This window comes from Kogia breviceps, chromosome 5 (assembly GCF_026419965.1).
Source record: "Kogia breviceps isolate mKogBre1 chromosome 5, mKogBre1 haplotype 1, whole genome shotgun sequence".
Taxonomy (NCBI): Eukaryota; Metazoa; Chordata; class Mammalia; order Artiodactyla; family Physeteridae; genus Kogia; species Kogia breviceps.
This window is the reverse complement of record NC_081314.1, coordinates 4,148,568-4,165,570: the sequence shown is the minus strand read 5'-3', so window position 1 is coordinate 4,165,570 and position 17,003 is coordinate 4,148,568. Positions and strand designations below refer to the sequence as shown.

Below are 17,003 nucleotides of genomic sequence, written 5' to 3'. Positions count from 1 at the left end.
TTCATTCTACCGGTAGCGCTCAGTGCGGCCCTCTATTGCTTCTCTGCCGTGTCACGCTGCCGGGACGCCCTCTCCGTGAGCGCTGCCGCCTTTGGGGTGCTCTGTGTTTGCCCCTAGGGTGGTGGTTCCTCCTCCGCCGAGCTCCCAGGTCTCTTATTAACCCTGTAGGTATTCCAGGCCCCGGGGGATCATCTTTCAATGTAACTTGACACGTCTCTCTTCTCGCCGATCATGTATTTATCAATTTATATACTTTTCACGTCCTGGAGTGGGGCGCCTCACACCTGTTTGTGTGCTTCTGGTTTACCTGTGTGACCTTGAGTCAGGCCCGCAGCGCCTGGATCTGTTGTACGGTGGGGTGAACTGCATGGCCTCTGAAATCCCTTCTGTCTGGGGGGTTAGGCATCAGCAGAGAGGAGGAGTGGCTACAGGACTCTTGGAAGCCAGGGAGAGTGTTGTGAAAAGGACAGGTCGCTCTCTTCAGTGCTGACCCCCGACCCACCGTCAGTAACATTCCTGTTCGTAAGCGTTCGAATAACCTGGCCTCGTGGGCCTTGAGTTCTGCCTGACCTCGGTGAACTAGAGGTGGAGCCAGAGCCTCTGAGCTGCTCGATTGCAGAACAGGTCCACTTTCAGAGCAGCCGCTTTCGTCGCTCTCTGCATCTTTCTGCCTTTGAACCTCCTTACCTCGCTCCCCCACCTTCCCCAAGGCCTCTAACCATTCCTATTTTCTTTCTATCACTTAGGACTGGGTCCCCGCTCCAGACCAATTAAATCAGAATCTGGTGGGATGGGGCCGCAGACACTGGCGTTTGGTAAAAGCCCCTCTGGTGATGGCATTTGCGTTCAGGGCCGAGAACCACTGTGTGTCTTGCCGCTGCTGCCCTCATTTCTCCCTTTTAATGAACAGTCCTAACTAAGCATGAGAGGTGTCAGTGAATCTAATATTTTTTTTTTTTCTGCGGTACTAGGGCCTCTCACCATTGTGGCCTCTCCTGTTGTGGAGCACAGGCTCTGGACGCGCAGGCTCAGCGGCCACGGCTCACGGGCCCAGCCGCTCCGCGGCACGTGGGATCCTCCCGGACCGGGGCACGAACCCGCGTCCCCTGCATCGGCAGGCGGACCCTCAACCACTGCGCCACCAGGGAAGCCCAAATCTAATAGTTTTAAGGAGTGCAGTACTAGTGGCTCTTTGTTACTTTTTGTTTTTAACGAAAATTTTGTGTGCATCCTAATTTTTATATTAGTTCACACTGGACTGTCTTCAGTTCCAGGTCTCTGAATTGGTCTGATTGATATGATAACTTAATGTCAGTTACATACGGTTAAAGTTAAAATACATGACCAAGAGGTTTATATTTGAATGCCATTTGCATTTTAAAAGGAATTCAAATTGTGGAATGATATATTCAGATTCTTAAAAAGATATACATATATTTATGTAAACAGCCAAGCACACAAGAAGGAAAAGAGAAAACTGGAAAAATATAAAACTTTAATGATTATGAGATTTTTCTCTTGTCATATCTGCATTAGAAATTTTCTGTAGTGAATGCGTATTTCTTCTATATTTTAAGGAAATAATCTTGAACAGAAAATATACCCTAGACGAAGTAGGGGTGTGTGTGAATGTGTGTGTTATTTTTAGCTCTTGAAGCTAAAATATTCTGAGGGGGCATTGAGAATAGTAACATACTGAGAGTGAGTTAATAGCAAGGCTTGGCACACAAAAGCTAGGATTTGGATCCCTGTTATTTTTGTTTTTGCTTATTATAGCTAAGCTCAACTCCTCTCCTCTGATGGTTGGTATTTTGCTTTGCTGAACAAGTGAGAGTCATGAGATGATTAGTCCATAACAGGGGCACCAGAAAATGATGACATTGATAATTTATTGTTTGGTTTTTAATGACGAGGGAGTAATTTTAACAATAATATCTGTTACTGGTGGTGCTTTCTGAAAAACGATTATACTAGGAACCGAGTGTTGACCTAGTATCTGTTCATCTTTTTGCAGTGGCTTATTACTGGAGCAGTGCTTAACATGTGCATTTGAATTTCAGTTTTAAATAAGACACAGTTAGAATAAGTGGTTTAGACCCAAACTTAGCAGTCGTTAATTATCTCTGGGTACTGTTGTCAAGTAATTTTAGTAGTACTTAAACAATAAAATCAAAACACTCAATTTCTAATAGATGTTTAGTTTCTACTTTTACTTTTGTCAAGATAGGTTCCTTTAAAAATAAGAAGGGTGGAGAACCTCCTGCCGAAATAATGAGAAAACAGCGCTGTGTGGTGATGCTTCAGTACGATGATTTCTTCTGAAATGCTGTTTCACTAATCCTTGGGGAAATTTGGCTGTGAGCATGCAGTTATTACATTTTTATCCACAGAATGGGCTAAAGTTGGCATCACATCCTTCATGGTAGTCAAAGGCAACAAACACATTGATTTAATTTGTGACCGTGTGGCGGATACTTTTGAATAATTTTAGTGATTGTTTTTTTTTTTAAATGCTACATTTTCTGTTTCCTCCCCAGTTTCCTACCTTTTGTCGCGCGCTACTCTTTCGGATTGAGTTCTGAGGCATCTTGTGTTGGTCGGGGAGAGTAGAATAACTGAAGGTCCAGATGGTTGTCCAAGAGGCGGGGCCACTCTTGTGTCCCCGGCAGGGGTGGGGGAGTGCAGGGCGGGACGCTGTCTGGGGCCAGCCTGCGGGGAAGGTCAGTCCTCTTACAGATTGACAGAAACAGAACCCACCTTAGTTAGGCATGTTTGAACCCTGACTTGGAGCTGGAAAAATGTACCTTAAGAGAGCTGCGTCCAGGGCTTCCCTGGTGGCCCAGTGGTTGAGAGTCCGCCTGCCGATGCAGGGGACGCGGGTTCGTGTCCCGGTCCGGGAGGATCCCACGTGCCGCGGAGCGGCTGGGCCCGTGAGCCATGGCCGCTGAGCCTGCGCGTCCGGAGCCTGTGCTCCGCGACAGGAGAGGCCACGACAGTGAGAGGCCTGCGTACCGCAAAAAAAAAAGAGAGCTGCGTCTGGGGGGATTGTGAATTCTTTTGGAGTAGAATTGTGATTTCTTTTTAAATTTATTTTTAAAAAATTAATTTTATTAAAGTATAGTTGATTTACAATGTTGTGTTAATTTCTGCTATACAGCAAAGTGACTCAGTTATACATACACATATATATATATTCTCTTTCATATTCTTTTCCATTATGGTTTATCACGGGAGGTTGAATATAGTTCCCTGTGCTATATACAGTAGGACCTACTTGTATATCTATTCTGTATATGTAATGGTTTGCATCCACTAATCCTAAACTCCCAACATATCCCTCCTCCACCCTCCTCCCCCTTGGCAACCACAAGTCTGTTCTCTGTGTCTGGAATTGTGATTTCTTAAAGCGCTCACCTCCCCTGTTCTATTTCCTGCTTGTGCCTCTGATATTTTTTTTATATGAGTGTGGGCATCTCTTCTCCTAGGTCCGGGGTCACAGAGGGACAAGGGAAGAGCTGGCCGGCAAGGCATCCTTGCCAGCGGATGGGGCAGGCACGTTACACTAGTTTGCATTACGTAAGGGCTTTGGGGTGGGTGTGCCTTTCTGAACGGTGCTGGCATACGTTTTCCAAAGCCATGTTTGTGTAACAGATGTTTGTTTTATAAGTACATCCTTGAGATAATCAGAAAGGAAGAAAAAGTTCTTACATTCATCGTATCTGGAAATGGATATATATATATATATATATATTTTTTTTTTTTAAATGCAGAGTGGACACAAATATCTACCAGGTATCTTCGAGAGCAGTTGGCCAAGATTTCCGACTTTTACCACCTGGCTTCCAGCGCGGGCGATGGCCCTGTCCCCGTGCCCCCCGACGTGGAGCAGGCAATGAGACAGTGGGAGTACAACGAAAAGCTGGCATTCCACCTGTTCCAGGTAACCTTCCCACGAAACTCAAAGGCTGCTATAGTATGCTTTTAAGAGGGGAGCAAATTCCTTACGGTTTAGATTTGGGGGGGGGGGCGTTAAATTACATCACTATATGGACTAATACATTCAAAGAAAGCCATCTGACATATCTCACACTAAATTATATTAAAGGTAACACCTTTGCCCTGAGATGACAGCTTCCTATTATACATATTGATCGCCAGCTTTTAATGCCATTAATTGGTTTGTAATTGCTCTAGTAAATGTAATCCTCCCGAGCCATTTACTTTGCAAAAATTAGAGGCATTAATTCAAAAAAATTTTTGTGCTGATGCGTCCTGTCTTATAGTAGATCTCCTTTAGAACTTAGTTATTCCAGTGAAAGGTCATCTTAATTTTGTTGAGCTGCAGTTTAAAATGCATTTGAGAGGAGGGGTAAGGGCATTGAGGAACGACTGAACTCCCATCCTGACACGCTGGTGTACATCATATTGAGCAGAAGAGGGCGCTTGTGCTGTTATTTGCCTCAGCTGGGGTTGTGTTACCAGCCTAGACGTTCACGACCTGCTATCTTGATCAAAGAGGAAGGGGGTAGAAGGATGTGTGGTTTCTAAATTTCCCCCTTTAGAACTTTAATTACAATTTCCAGGTAGTAAGCAACTTTTTCTAAGAGCTCACAGTAAGAAACTTCCCCTGTCCTTTGGGAAGTAGCATTGTTAGTTTTAAATCCGTAAAAACAACTCTTAACCAATTCTAGTTCCATTTAGCAGAAGACTACTTCGGTGCCTGCTCTGAGCTTTTATGACTTTATTTGAGCTGAGGATTAGTCTGCATCTTTGAAAAAAGTGTCTCTCAGCATGCTTAGTATTTTTGGAAGGATTACTTTATGTATTAGGAACACTGAGATCAGTATCTCTTTTTTGGAAGCAGTTAGGTAGGTCCTAAACGGATGAATCTAACTGGGACTTTAATTTAAAAGTTCACCATGGGCTTCCCTGGTGGCGCAGTGGTTGAGAATCTGCCTGCCAGTGCAGGGGACATGGGTTCAAGCCCTGGTCTGGGAAGATCCCGCATGCCGCGGAGCAACTGGGCCCGTGAGCCGTGGCCGCTGCGCCTGCGCGTCCGGAGCCTGTGCTCCGCAACAAGAGAGGCCAGGATAGTGAGAGGCCCGCGCACCGCGATGACGAGTGGACCCCACTTGCCACAACTAGAGAAAAACAAAGACCCAACACAGCCATAAATAAGTAAATAAAATGAATTAAAAAAAATAAAATAAAAGTTCATCATATTTTAATTCACCTTATTCTGAAACATGAAGCTGTCTCTAGTGTGTACATGTGCAGGTGTGCATGTGCAAAGATAAGGGTACAGGTACATAACAAAAGCATCTTGAGAATGGACATTATGTAGTCGTTGGAAGTCATGCTTCTGAAGATACTTTTTCTTTTGAACCTTGCATTCACCATCTCTTAATTCTTCATGCAAGCTTCCATTTTATTTATTTCTTTAACTTAAAGTTTACTTTATTGGTCTGAAAATTAGAAATTGCACTTTTTCTGTGCCTAAGCTTTTAACTTTTTTTGACTATAAGCATTAAAAAAAAATAAAAATTAGCAATAAGTGAACACTTTGCTATCATGTCAATGTGGTGTCACTGTAATGTTTTAAATATAGAAACTATAATTTAGTAGTATATTTTTACACCAATCATTGATAACCATGGTAGTGGACCACTGGCGATACGTTGATATGTCAGAGTTGCTGGGAACAAAGTAGGACTTCATATTAACTACTAAGGTTGTTAACCAGAATGACCGTAAAAATTTAAGTGGCTTTCCCAGAAAACATAGCTTTTTGTTTCTATCTTGAAGATTCTTTTATGATGTGAATCATAATACAAGGTTATAATATGACATTAAATATGTGTGTGCATAGGATGCCGTAAGGAATGTGTGTATTTATATGTACATACATAGGAAGACAGTAGATGAAAATGTTAGCATTGCTTATGTTAGAGGAGCTACACCAACCCTGTGAAGCATTTTGGAAATTTATGGGTATGTTGTTTTTTCGTGTAGTTATGTCAGAATATTTATACATTATTTTATTATAAATTCCTTTTATTTCTTTATGTTACAGATAATTAGGCCATTATATTGACGTTTAAGGTTATATTTCGTAGGTAGGTTATGGTAGCTGAAATTCATTTTAGGATAGAGAAGGAGGCTACTAAGGGGCCTTGGATCTGATAGGATTTTCAACCTCTTTTTTTGAGACCATAGTACGATGGGTGTTTTTGTTCTTTGTAATTACTACCATTGGCTAAGTTTCCTCCTATGAGTATGAGTTCATGGTACGCTGAAATCTAGCCAGGCCTTTGACATGCCCTGGGAGTCTGAAAGCTTCTGAATTTTCTTTCTTGTAGGAATTAATTTTTATCAATTTAGAATGAAGCAGATATACAAAACCCAAAGAACAGCAACAACTCCCCCCCACCCTCCAATCAACCATACAGAATAGCACCAGTTCTTTGCTTTGTTTAGAATTTAAATTTTGATCAAGGAGACCATGTTTTACTACAACAACAGAAACAATAGTAAAATTACACTTAAGCATAAAGATAAGACTGCTCTTTTTTGAATTTTAGTTGGTTTTGTTTTAACATTATTAGTGTAATTTTTCTTTGTTCATTTAAGGAAGGAATGCTAGAAAAACACGAATATTTGACGTGGATCTTGGATGTGTTAGAAAAGATCAGACCGATGGATGATGATCTTCTTAAACTCTTATTACCACTAATGCTGCAGGTACAGTACATGTAACCATGAGCCAATTGATTTTATGGGCAAGGAACGAGTCTGATAAGAACGATGAGGTAAGTGGAGGTGGAAGAGGAAAAATTTTCTTTTTGAAATGGAAGGAGAAAAGGTCTTGATGCTCCAACACTTGCAGTGATAAGAGGCTTCTTATAAGTTGTAGCGGTCATTTGCTTGGCCACGTGTCCCTTTCAAGTATTCTTACCCACATTGATTCCCCCCCCCTTCCCTGAGCTGAGCAAACAGCTCTTTAAATACTGTCCCCTTGTTTATACAGATCTCTGTGGAAACAAAACAAATCGTCTCTTTGTAAGGATACAGAGGATCTTCTACTTTCTTTTGATATTCTTTGAGCCACTGGGGGTGGGAACTTCCTATTTTCATGATTGGCCTAAGAGCTGTTAAAATGTAGGCTATCTGGATGAAATTTATTTTTTTTAAAAATTTCTTGGAAAGGTAGTTCGTGCATTTGGCAATTCCAGCAAAATATGAAAGAGTCTCGAGTTGAGAAGTCATTCTCTCTCTCGCCCAGTACCCTCCCAAAGACCACACCGTGCTAGTGGCCTGTGTCCTCCCGAGACATCCGTATCTGTGCTGTCCACTCTAGTAGCCGCTAGCCAAACGTGGCTCGTGAGCCCTCGAAACGTGACAAGTTCACATTGTGATGTGCTCTTGATTTCAAGTGCGCACCAGGCTTCAGACTTGGTATGGAAAAAGGAGCGTATAATATCTCACTAATACTTTCTGTGTTGAAATGATAGCATTTTAGATTTAGGTATATTGGGCTGAATAAAATACATCATTCTGTGATTTTTTTTTTTTTTTTAATGGCTACTAGGTAATTTAAAATTACATATGTGGCTTGCATTATATTTCTGTTGGACAGCGCCAGTCTATGTAGTACTTTGGAAGGGTTTTCTTTGCTTCTTTGTTTGTTTTTAACGAAGAAAAGCCTGTATTACGATAGCTATCTCACCGAGTAGCCTAAGACATGACTGAAGTCTGGTGTCCTTATGCTCCTCAGTATTCAGATGACTTTGTCCAGTCGGCCTACCTGTCCCGCCGCCTTGCCTACTTCTGTGCCCGGCGTCTTGCGTTGCTGCTTAGCGATGGCCCCAACCTCCTTGCTGCCCACTCACCCCACATGATGATAGGGCCAAACAGCTCGGGCATTGGGGCCCCCAGTCCCGGCCCCCCCGGCCCCGGCATGAGCCCCGTGCAGCTGGCCTTCTCCGACTTCCTCTCCTGTGCACAGCACGGCCCCCTGGTTTATGGACTTAGTTGTATGTTGCAGGTAAGTCCTTGGCCCTTCCTGTTTCGTGTTAACATTCAGTGCAGGAAACAACTGAGTTGGGTGTCATGAAGATCCAAAAGGCTTACCAGGCTCTGTTCAGCTGCCAAGCGTCACTGCTTGAACATCTGGTAGCATGTCGGCCGCTGGGCTGATGCCACCAGAAGTGGGACACAGCCTTGCCCTAGCTCTGGGAGCGCACAGGTCAGCGTGCAGGTCACATTTCTCGGGCTCCTAACGTGTCCTGCTCTTTACTAAGGGGCTTTGGGACAGGGCTGGCTACGGAGTCACGGGCTCTCCTCTGGTAGAGTTTACTGTTTTGTCCGGAAACAGACAGGCTCATACAAGGGCAGTTTCCGGGTTCTGTGACAAGGGACTGGTTGGTGGAGGGTTGTTCAGGGGGCTGAGCTGAGAAGTGGAACTTCTAGGCCAACCCAGAATTCAGGGAGGTTTTCTGAAGGAAGTGATCCTGACCGGTGCTTACACTATGGGTTTAAAGTATTCCTGGCAGAAGGACAGCGTGGGAAAAGGCCCAGAGGGCAGTTCGGTCGTCTTGTGTGCACGTTGGTCCTCATGGAATACGTAGAGTGTGAAATCTGTTGTGGGTCAGGGTGTAGGAGACCCCCGTGTGCCTCGTGATTAGGGTGTCATCGGAGGGTTTTATGTGGGGAGTGACACGGTCAGTTGTGCGGTTGGTTAGGTTGTTTTGGCCACAGCGGAGGGAAGATCTCTGGGAGTGGGGAGGTAGGGGAGAGAGAGACAAGGCAAAAAATAAGTTCGGGCGACTCGAGGTAAGCTCAGTTGTGGACTCTCTTATCCCTCGTGATCTGCAAGGGGTAATGGTCAAGAGGCGGTTATGTGTCCGGTTCTGAAGACGCGGGCAGACAGGGCCAGGTGTGTGTGGATTCGGGTCACTCGGGGCCGCTCGGCTGGTCGAGACCCCGAGAGGGGGCGTTTACCTGAAGACTTGGTGGTGAGGGTCGACCCGTGGACCCGAGCCGCACAAGCGGTCAAGAGGTGGCAGAGGGCAAGCTCACAGGGGCGCCAGGAAGGTCTGGCCAGACTGGAGAGAGAAGAACGGCGGGGAGAGTACTGCTATAAACAAAGATGGCGAGAATAGCATTGTCCTAATTCAACTGTAATGACATTAGTAGCGTTTATGACGCTCTAGGCGCTGTTCTGAGCTGTAGCATAGATTGTGTCATTGAGTTCTTGGCACCGTCCTATGGGAAAGGAGCCGATTTTATTCCCGTACCAGGAATAGTGAAACGGTGGCATAGGTCACACCATGTAAGTAAGTGGAGAAGCTGGAAATCACACCCAGCCCGGACCCAGAGAGTCCACACCCTTAACCACCCTGCCAAGGTGCCCCTCTAGGTACTGCAGAAAGTTGCCAGAAGGAGTTGGTAGTGGGCAGTGGCCAGCGGGTTGGGGATAAGCAGATCTTATCTTCCGATAAGCGGATGGCTGAGGCCGTCCTTGACACCGTGGTGGTCACGGGTGATCAGTGAATGGCGGGGGAGGAGCCATATTCAGGTGGGTTGAGGAGCCGATAGGGAGTGAGGAGAAAGAATGATCCGTCTTCTTTTGAGAATCGTGCTCATAAAGGGACGAGACAGAGATTCCCGCTAGGTGAGTGGAGATTGTTTAAAAAATTTTGTTTTTTGATGGACAGACTTGAACGTGTTCCTAAGCTAAGGGTAAACTGGTGGAGAGCGAGGCTAAGACTGGGAGCCAGAGGGGTGGGTGTTTGATGGATCAGTGCCCTGGACATTGGCGGCTTCGGAGTTCAGCACACGGGGAAGGGGGCCCCCTGGTGGACAGGAGGCGAGAACCCCGCACCCTCACGGATGGGACGGAGGAGATCGGGGTGTGGGCCAGCGGAGACAGATGCACTGGTGGGGTTCAGGGGCTGACATTATTCACGTCTGCCGTCTGGTTTCCACGCAGATGTCTCCCGGGCCTCAGATTTGAGTTCTTTGGTAATTAATTTTGCAGTTTAGAGAAGAAATATTGCACTCGTTCTCTAGGCTGTGATGCAGTTTGTGGTTGAGTGGCGCGATAAGCGTCATGGTGAAGACATCTTCTTTAGCATCAGTACAGTCCTGATTGTAGCCTCTTCTCTGCCACTTAGGAACTTTTTAACCTTGAGGCTCTGTTTCCCCATGTGTGGACGGCGGGTGGAGACAGTTCTTGCACTGCCGTTTCCCGGACAGTGTTGAGCACAGAGTGAGTGCTTAACTAAATGGGAGCTATGCTATTGAGTCCACAGTGAGGAGGCAGCAGGATTAGCATAGTGGCTCCAAGCCTGTGTGCTGAAATCACCCCGGGCGGGCCGGCTACTCATCTCCTCTGTGGCTCGAATTCCTCTTTGGTGCAGTTGGGGAATACCACTCCCTACCTCGTGAGGTGGTTGTGATGCATAAGTACGAGATGGTCGTAGAAAGTGTGAGCAAGGTTGAGTAAAAAAATGTCTGCAGGGGTCCAAGGTTGGGGTAGGCAAGCTACAAGCTGTGGGCCAAGTCCAGCCTATGAACTAAGAACAGCTTTTACATTTCAGTGCATTATTGAAACAGAAAGGAAGAGTATGCGACAGGGACTATAGGTAGCCTGAAAGGTTTAAAACATTTACTAACTGGCTTTCTACAGGAAAAGTTTGCCACCCCCCGTCCAGGTTTACCGCCTGCCCAGCATTTATGAGGCTACTTATCGCACCGTTATTTGAGAGATTTAAAAAAAAAAAAAAATCTTTTTAGCTTTTACAACCTTAGAAATTACATATTCTAATTCCATTTCATTTTTTTGAATTGCATGAAATAAATTGAAGTGACAATTTTAAAATGACGATTATTGCATTTTTTTATTAAGTTTCCTAGGTTTTAGGTTATGACATTCCTCAGTTTCTCAATAGGTGTATTTCCTCCTGTTCAAAAGGATAATTCTATCTTAGTTTTTTGTCTCATCGCTTGTAACGTTGAGAATGGGGTAAGACCTTCATATGTTAAACTCACTGGTTGGAAACTGTGATTTGCTTATGACCCTTAAGCTGTTGTGATACTTTTCTCCTTCCTCTAAACATCTGGATTTTCCTGCTTTGTTTCCAGACTGTTACTCTCTGTTGCCCAAGTGCCTTGGTGTGGAACTACTCCACAAATGACAGTAAGAGCGGGAACCCGGGCTCGCCCCTGGATCTGCTGCAGGTGGCCCCCTCCAGCCTCCCCATGCCGGGCGGGAACACGGCTTTCAACCAGCAGGTAGACTTGCTGTTACAGTGGTTTGTTGGGTGTTTTCATTCTCGGGAGGCATCACAGCACAGTGGGCTGAGCCTGGATTGCGGAAAACTCAGGTTCTTGGGGGCCGTTCCCAGTTCTGTCCCCATCTCTGCAGGTGACCTTGGGGCAGTCGGTAGCCTCTCTGAACTGCAGAACTTTGTCACGTTGCTCCTTTTCTTCTCACCCTCTCGCTGGGCTGTTCTTGTGGACACTTCTGCCCCCCAGACAGTAATTACGGTGGTGGTTCTCATCCGTGACCACGACACCCAGAGTTAGTAGTCTGTATATTAGTGTACTCATACACTATAGAGTTAGGAGTCTGGATATTTAGTAACTATTATATGTTTTTATTAGTGCTGGGTTATTTGGTTCAAAGACTGAAGAAACTTGAACCACAGGACCATGACAAATATTTAGGACAAGAGCTCTGTCTTGTTTTGTTTTTTTTTCTAAACCAAGCAGTTTCCTTAAATTAATAAAGCGTGGCTAGTTGCTTTCATACACAGAAGAATGGCCCAAAGATGGTATTTTAGAACTTTTACCTTTCTGTCTGATGTCCTGAAAATATTTCACTTGTAAAGATTTTTTTGGCAAGCATTTATTTTTGTGAGTATTTATTATCGAAAGCTGGCATCGAATCAGCACTTGTAAATTTTAAAATGCACTTCTTGGGCAGCAGGCTGAATTTCCTACAGTGCAGTCAAGACTGTAGCTCACTGGAGGATGCTCTGCTCGTGTGGAAAAACCTGACATGATTTAGACAGCCATTGTGGCTTTCCAAGCACAAGTTAATTAGAAGTGATTATCTTTCAGGTTCGGGCAAGGATTTATGAGGTAGAACAGCAGATAAAACAAAGAGGCCGTGCAGTGGAAGTTCGGTGGTCTTTTGACAAGTGCCAGGAGTCAACAGCAGGTACAGAACACAACAGAAGAAGGAGTGCTTTGGAACGCTGGACTTTCTGCCGTGTCTCTGACTCTTGTAAATCAGTCCTCATTCTAAATAAGGATGCTTTTGGACTTAGCCCCCTCGTGCATTTCGAGGACGTGCTTCAGTCTGTGCCCTTTAGATCCTGGCTGTCTAGAATGTCAGGTTTGATTTTGTTGGCAATTCTTTTATGCTGAGAATGATAATGTCTTAAAATTCCCTTTGTCCCACATAATGATGACGTTGTACTATGCTATTCTGGCTTTGTTTGGCCCCTCTTAACTGCGTGCTTAATTTCTGCACCTAGGGGTGACCATAAGTCGGGTTTTGCACACGTTGGAGGTGTTGGATCGACACTGTTTTGACCGAACTGATTCCAGCAATTCAATGGAGACACTTTATCATAAGATTTTCTGGGCAAACCAAAACAAAGATAACCAAGAGGTAGAGTTAATATTTCTTTTCTTCTTTTCACCTTTTCTTTTCTTAGCATACTTTCTTCTTTTTTTATTCACTGAATTCTGGCAAAGCCTTTTCTGTGAAGTGTAATATCTTATGAAGGCGTCTGCACCCTGAAATCGTTCTATTGTTGGACTACACTAACTTGCCATTGTTAAAATGCACTGTCTGCTGGGCTGGTCTATCTAAGTTATATTGGTTGAAAAGATTTTTCTCAGCCCTTTTATCATCACTCCCCATCGTTTTCGTTTTGGCAGAATATCCTTCATCTAGTGATTGGATTTTATATAATGGTTTGGTTTTAATTTAAGGGGAATGCGTTCTAATATTTAGCGTGTCAGAGAGCAGTGAATGAATCCTTACGGTCACGGTCTTTGAAAAATCTGTAGACAATGTATTTAGACAGGGTTCTCCAGAGAAACAGAACCAATAGGGGGAAAAATTATATTTATATATGTGTGTGTGTGTGTATATATATATATAATATAAAAGCAAGTGAGAAGTTTATTTATTTTCAGGAATTGACTTACGTGATTGTAGGGGTGGCAAGTCTGAAATGTGCAGGGTAGGCCAGTAGGCTGGAGACCCAGGGAACCTTTTCTATCTTTTTTTTTTTTTCCTCTTAAGGCCTTCAACTGATTGGATGAGGCCCACCCACATTATGGAGGATAATCTGCTTTACTCAGAGTTTACTGATTTAAACGTTATTCACGTTTTATATTAAAAAAAAAAAAACCTTCACAGTACCATCCAGAATGGAGTTTGACCAGAAAACTGGGAACCATAGCCTAGCCAAGTTGACACATAAAATTAAGCATCACAGACAATTTTTATTTTATGCTTTCCTAGCAGTGTCTCCTTATTGAACTGCTCTATTATGACAGAATTTTCAATAATGTTTTCTCAACCTTATTTTGGGAGAAATAAAAATGTTCTCTTCCTTTTACAATGGAAAGCATGTATGGTATATCCAAGTTGTGGAGGCATCAGGAATGCAGAGGTAAGTTTTAACACGTGGTACCCACCTTGAAGGAACACTTAATTTAACTTAATTGTTTGAAGTATAGTTGATTTACAATATTAGACTCAGGTATACAGTATAGTGATTCAATATTTTTATGCATTATACTCTATTTAAAGTTATTACAAAATAATGGCTATATTTCCCTGTGCTGTATGAAGGAACACTGTATAGTTAACTGATTATAAATATCTTTGATTTTCATACTCGCCTTTGAGAACGCATAGGTGGAAAGAAGAGATAAAACAACCACCAGAAACCTTTCCTTATCCTACCTTCATGTGAACCTGATGTGAATTTTGTTCCAGGCTGTTCTTCTTTTTAAAATAATTTGTAAGTCAGCACCTTGCATCTCAAAGATAAGGTTCAAGACCGTGGATGATGCCAAGGAGGAGGTCAGGACGTTGAGAGTGAGTTGCAGACCGGGTGTGTTCTCTGACTCCCTGTGAGTGAGTCTCAGCAGAGATGCCTCAGTATCTCTGTGGTGCACACATGATAAGTCTACCTAATTCTCTGCTTACTGATGCAGGTTAGAGTGTCGCTGTGTCCTTTTGTGACAGAGACCTGGAAGTCTCTCTATTTGTAATAAAGACTTTTCCTTAGATAAAAGGCCTCAACAGTACTAAGACTTTTTTTTTTTTTTTTTAATACGAAGAGGTGAGCCATCTGGAAGGACAGCAGGGACACCTGAAATTCAAGGTGTCCTTTTGGATTGCTGAGCTCTCTACCCTGGTGTTGAGTCAAGACGGCACGGCTCCCTGGTGGGAGTTTTACCAAAATCCCTAACGTTTACTTATTCTAGATTGGCGCTACGTGGCTCTCCGTTCAGCATAGCGTGAGATGTGGTGGGCTGCTGTGTACGGGACACCGAGAGGATGGAGCCCAGGGCAGCCTGTCTTGGCTTCTGCCGGGTTTTGTAGACCCACTGTTGCCTGATCATCCCGTGTTTCGGGAGAACCTGGATGTGGGGGTCTGTCTGTAAACTCTCCCAACCTTAAACCACTCTGCCGGCCAAGCCGCGTGTCTCGTGGGCCGTGTTGGCTCAGCTGCCTGTCACTTTCCAGCTCCTGCTACGTGTTTTATGCAACACTGAACTCGGGTAGCTTCCTGTTCAGTGTCTTAGAACCACTTGTGCTGTGCGTGCTAGCGATGGAGGAGCCCGATACCCAGGCGAGGGGGTTCCTTTGGGGCCGCGAGGACCTCCTGATTCCGAGCCCTGCCTGAGTCTGTCCCGTGTGACCCACAGGCAGGGGTTGCGTCGCTGACCTCACCTCTGAGCAGCAGAGTCGGAAGGTGCCCCCTTCAACTTCCAGAGCCCCCAGACCGCTTCCTTCCGCTTGGCTTCTCCCCTCGTTTGTGTCGGGCTTGCGGGGGAGAAGCAGCTGCAGCTGCGTCTTGGGGTGCCCCGAGGTCATGGATAGAAGGGAGAGTCAAAAAGGAGGCCCTTTCCCTTCTCTCTGTGGTGCCCGAGGAAGCAGACTTTCTCCCGAGTAATGACAAGGCCAGACCGGCTGCAATGGCCGGAGCTGGTCGGAACAGCGGCTTTGATGCAGATGTGCATTTCCTCTTCCCCTGCTGTTAAACCCGGCTCCCTGGACAGGTGTGAGGGGTTCACATGGGTGTTTTTGAACGGAGGGTCCAGAACACGCCTTCTTCCAGCTCTGGTCCGGGCCAGCTCCGCATCGGTGCGGCTGCAGGGCTCTACCCACGAGGCAAGAGCTCCGTGTCTTTTCTGTCGTGGCTGTGCTTGTCCCGTGTCTCTTCCTGTGAGCCGAGGGCTGCGCAGCCCCGGGCCGGTGTTCCTCCTCCGCACCGGCACAGTGCCGAGGCCCAGCAAAGCCCTCGGGAGATGCTTAATTAATTGGTTTTTCGGGTGCTCATAAAAAGGCTGCTGGGACTGTGAACTCCTGGAAGCGGCAACCCCTCTGAAAGATTTGGCTGGGAAGGCTCGGGGTGAGGGCAGTGATGAGGTCTGTTCAGTGTGTCGGTTTTACCGGTGGCTCGGGTTCAGACGCACACAGGTACGTGCGGGTGCAGGTGGGAGGGCGGCCGTCAGGAGAGCCCTCAGCTGGCGAGCCGGCAGGTTAGCACATGTGTTTGGTGGCCTCACGGACAGTTCACTTAGCTTGATGAGTCTCAGTTTCTTCATTTGTAAAATGGGCATTCTATCTGCTGATGATGGGAAAATGGCACAAAACCATATGGATGAAACATTTCAATGTTTATAGCTTGTAAATGGGCACTCAGTAAACACTAGCTGCTGTCCTTCCTGACTGATGGATTTAGGGAGACCGTGAAAGAGAGATGGATGGAATATGATCCCTTGGGACTTCTGTGGAGAGAGTGAGAGAAAGAGAAAGAGAGAAAAAGAGAAAGAGAGAAAGAGAAGAGACAGACAGACAGGCGCGCGCGCGCGCACACACACACACACACACACACACACACAACTCTACCCATTGCACAGTCTGCTAATGCATAAAGCACAGCCTGGATCTATCAGGCTTTTTACGTCCTCGGATTTTCACGAAGACTCTGCCCTCAGTGGGGAAGCAGTTGGGTGGGGTTGGCTCGCCCTGGTAAGGGGGCTGAGTACCGTGCTGTCGGAGAGATCGCGCTCGTTTCAGTGCTTTGCGCGCGCGCGCGCGTGTGTGTTTAATGTTGTTTAAGAAAAAGTCACTTTTTAAAACCGGGACTCAAGATAGGAGGGTCAGATGAGGCAAAAGTCAAGCGAACTAGGAAAACACGCAGGTACGGCTTCCCGTTAAGGTGCCGTGTGCTGAAGTGTTACAGCAGTTATTGTGAGTCTTGATCATGGCCCAGCCGGAGCTCATTGCAGAAGTTACCCACTTTCCTACTGGACACCCAGAGGAAGCAGCGTTGCTCATCTTTTACAGTTACTGTTTTCTGCTTTCTTAAACGAAATCTGTTAGTACAAGGGCAGTTGTAGTAATATAGCTGCAGGAGAAAGTGGTGGGTCCAGACGCCTAGACTTTGCTGTCATTGAGGAGGGCCTGTAATGAATCCGTTTAGATGGGGGCGGGCCTCTCTGTTTGTTTGTGTGGTTTTTTTTTTTTTCCTTCTTCAGCCTTTTCTTGAGTACTTCTTTGCCGCCAGGCCCTGTTGTCAGAAATTTTCCACTGCTGATGAGATACACATGTTTAAAAAAAATTTTTTTTTTATTCTTCTGTTTTACAGATGAGGAAATCAAGGCTTAGAGAGGTTGAGTAAATAGCCTAAGCTCATACCCGACTCTTTGGTGGGAGAATAGGGATTGGAGTCCTAAAT

General features: G+C 45.3%; 1 protein-coding gene across 12 annotated transcripts in view; it reads left to right on the top strand.

The window, feature by feature from the left end:
- The window catches only part of MED12L (mediator complex subunit 12L), a 324,289-nt gene that overhangs the window by 62,075 nt on the left and 245,211 nt on the right, over nucleotides 1-17,003 (top strand). For all 12 annotated transcript variants that reach the window (XM_067033573.1, XM_067033579.1, XM_067033576.1 and 9 more), the window contains 6 exons: nucleotides 3,771-3,940; nucleotides 6,631-6,741; nucleotides 7,775-8,044; nucleotides 11,146-11,295; nucleotides 12,127-12,226; nucleotides 12,546-12,682. In XM_067033573.1, coding sequence (XP_066889674.1) covers nucleotides 3,771-3,940; nucleotides 6,631-6,741; nucleotides 7,775-8,044; nucleotides 11,146-11,295; nucleotides 12,127-12,226; nucleotides 12,546-12,682 — 938 coding nt within the window. The remainder of the gene's footprint in view (nucleotides 1-3,770; nucleotides 3,941-6,630; nucleotides 6,742-7,774; nucleotides 8,045-11,145; nucleotides 11,296-12,126; nucleotides 12,227-12,545; nucleotides 12,683-17,003) is intronic.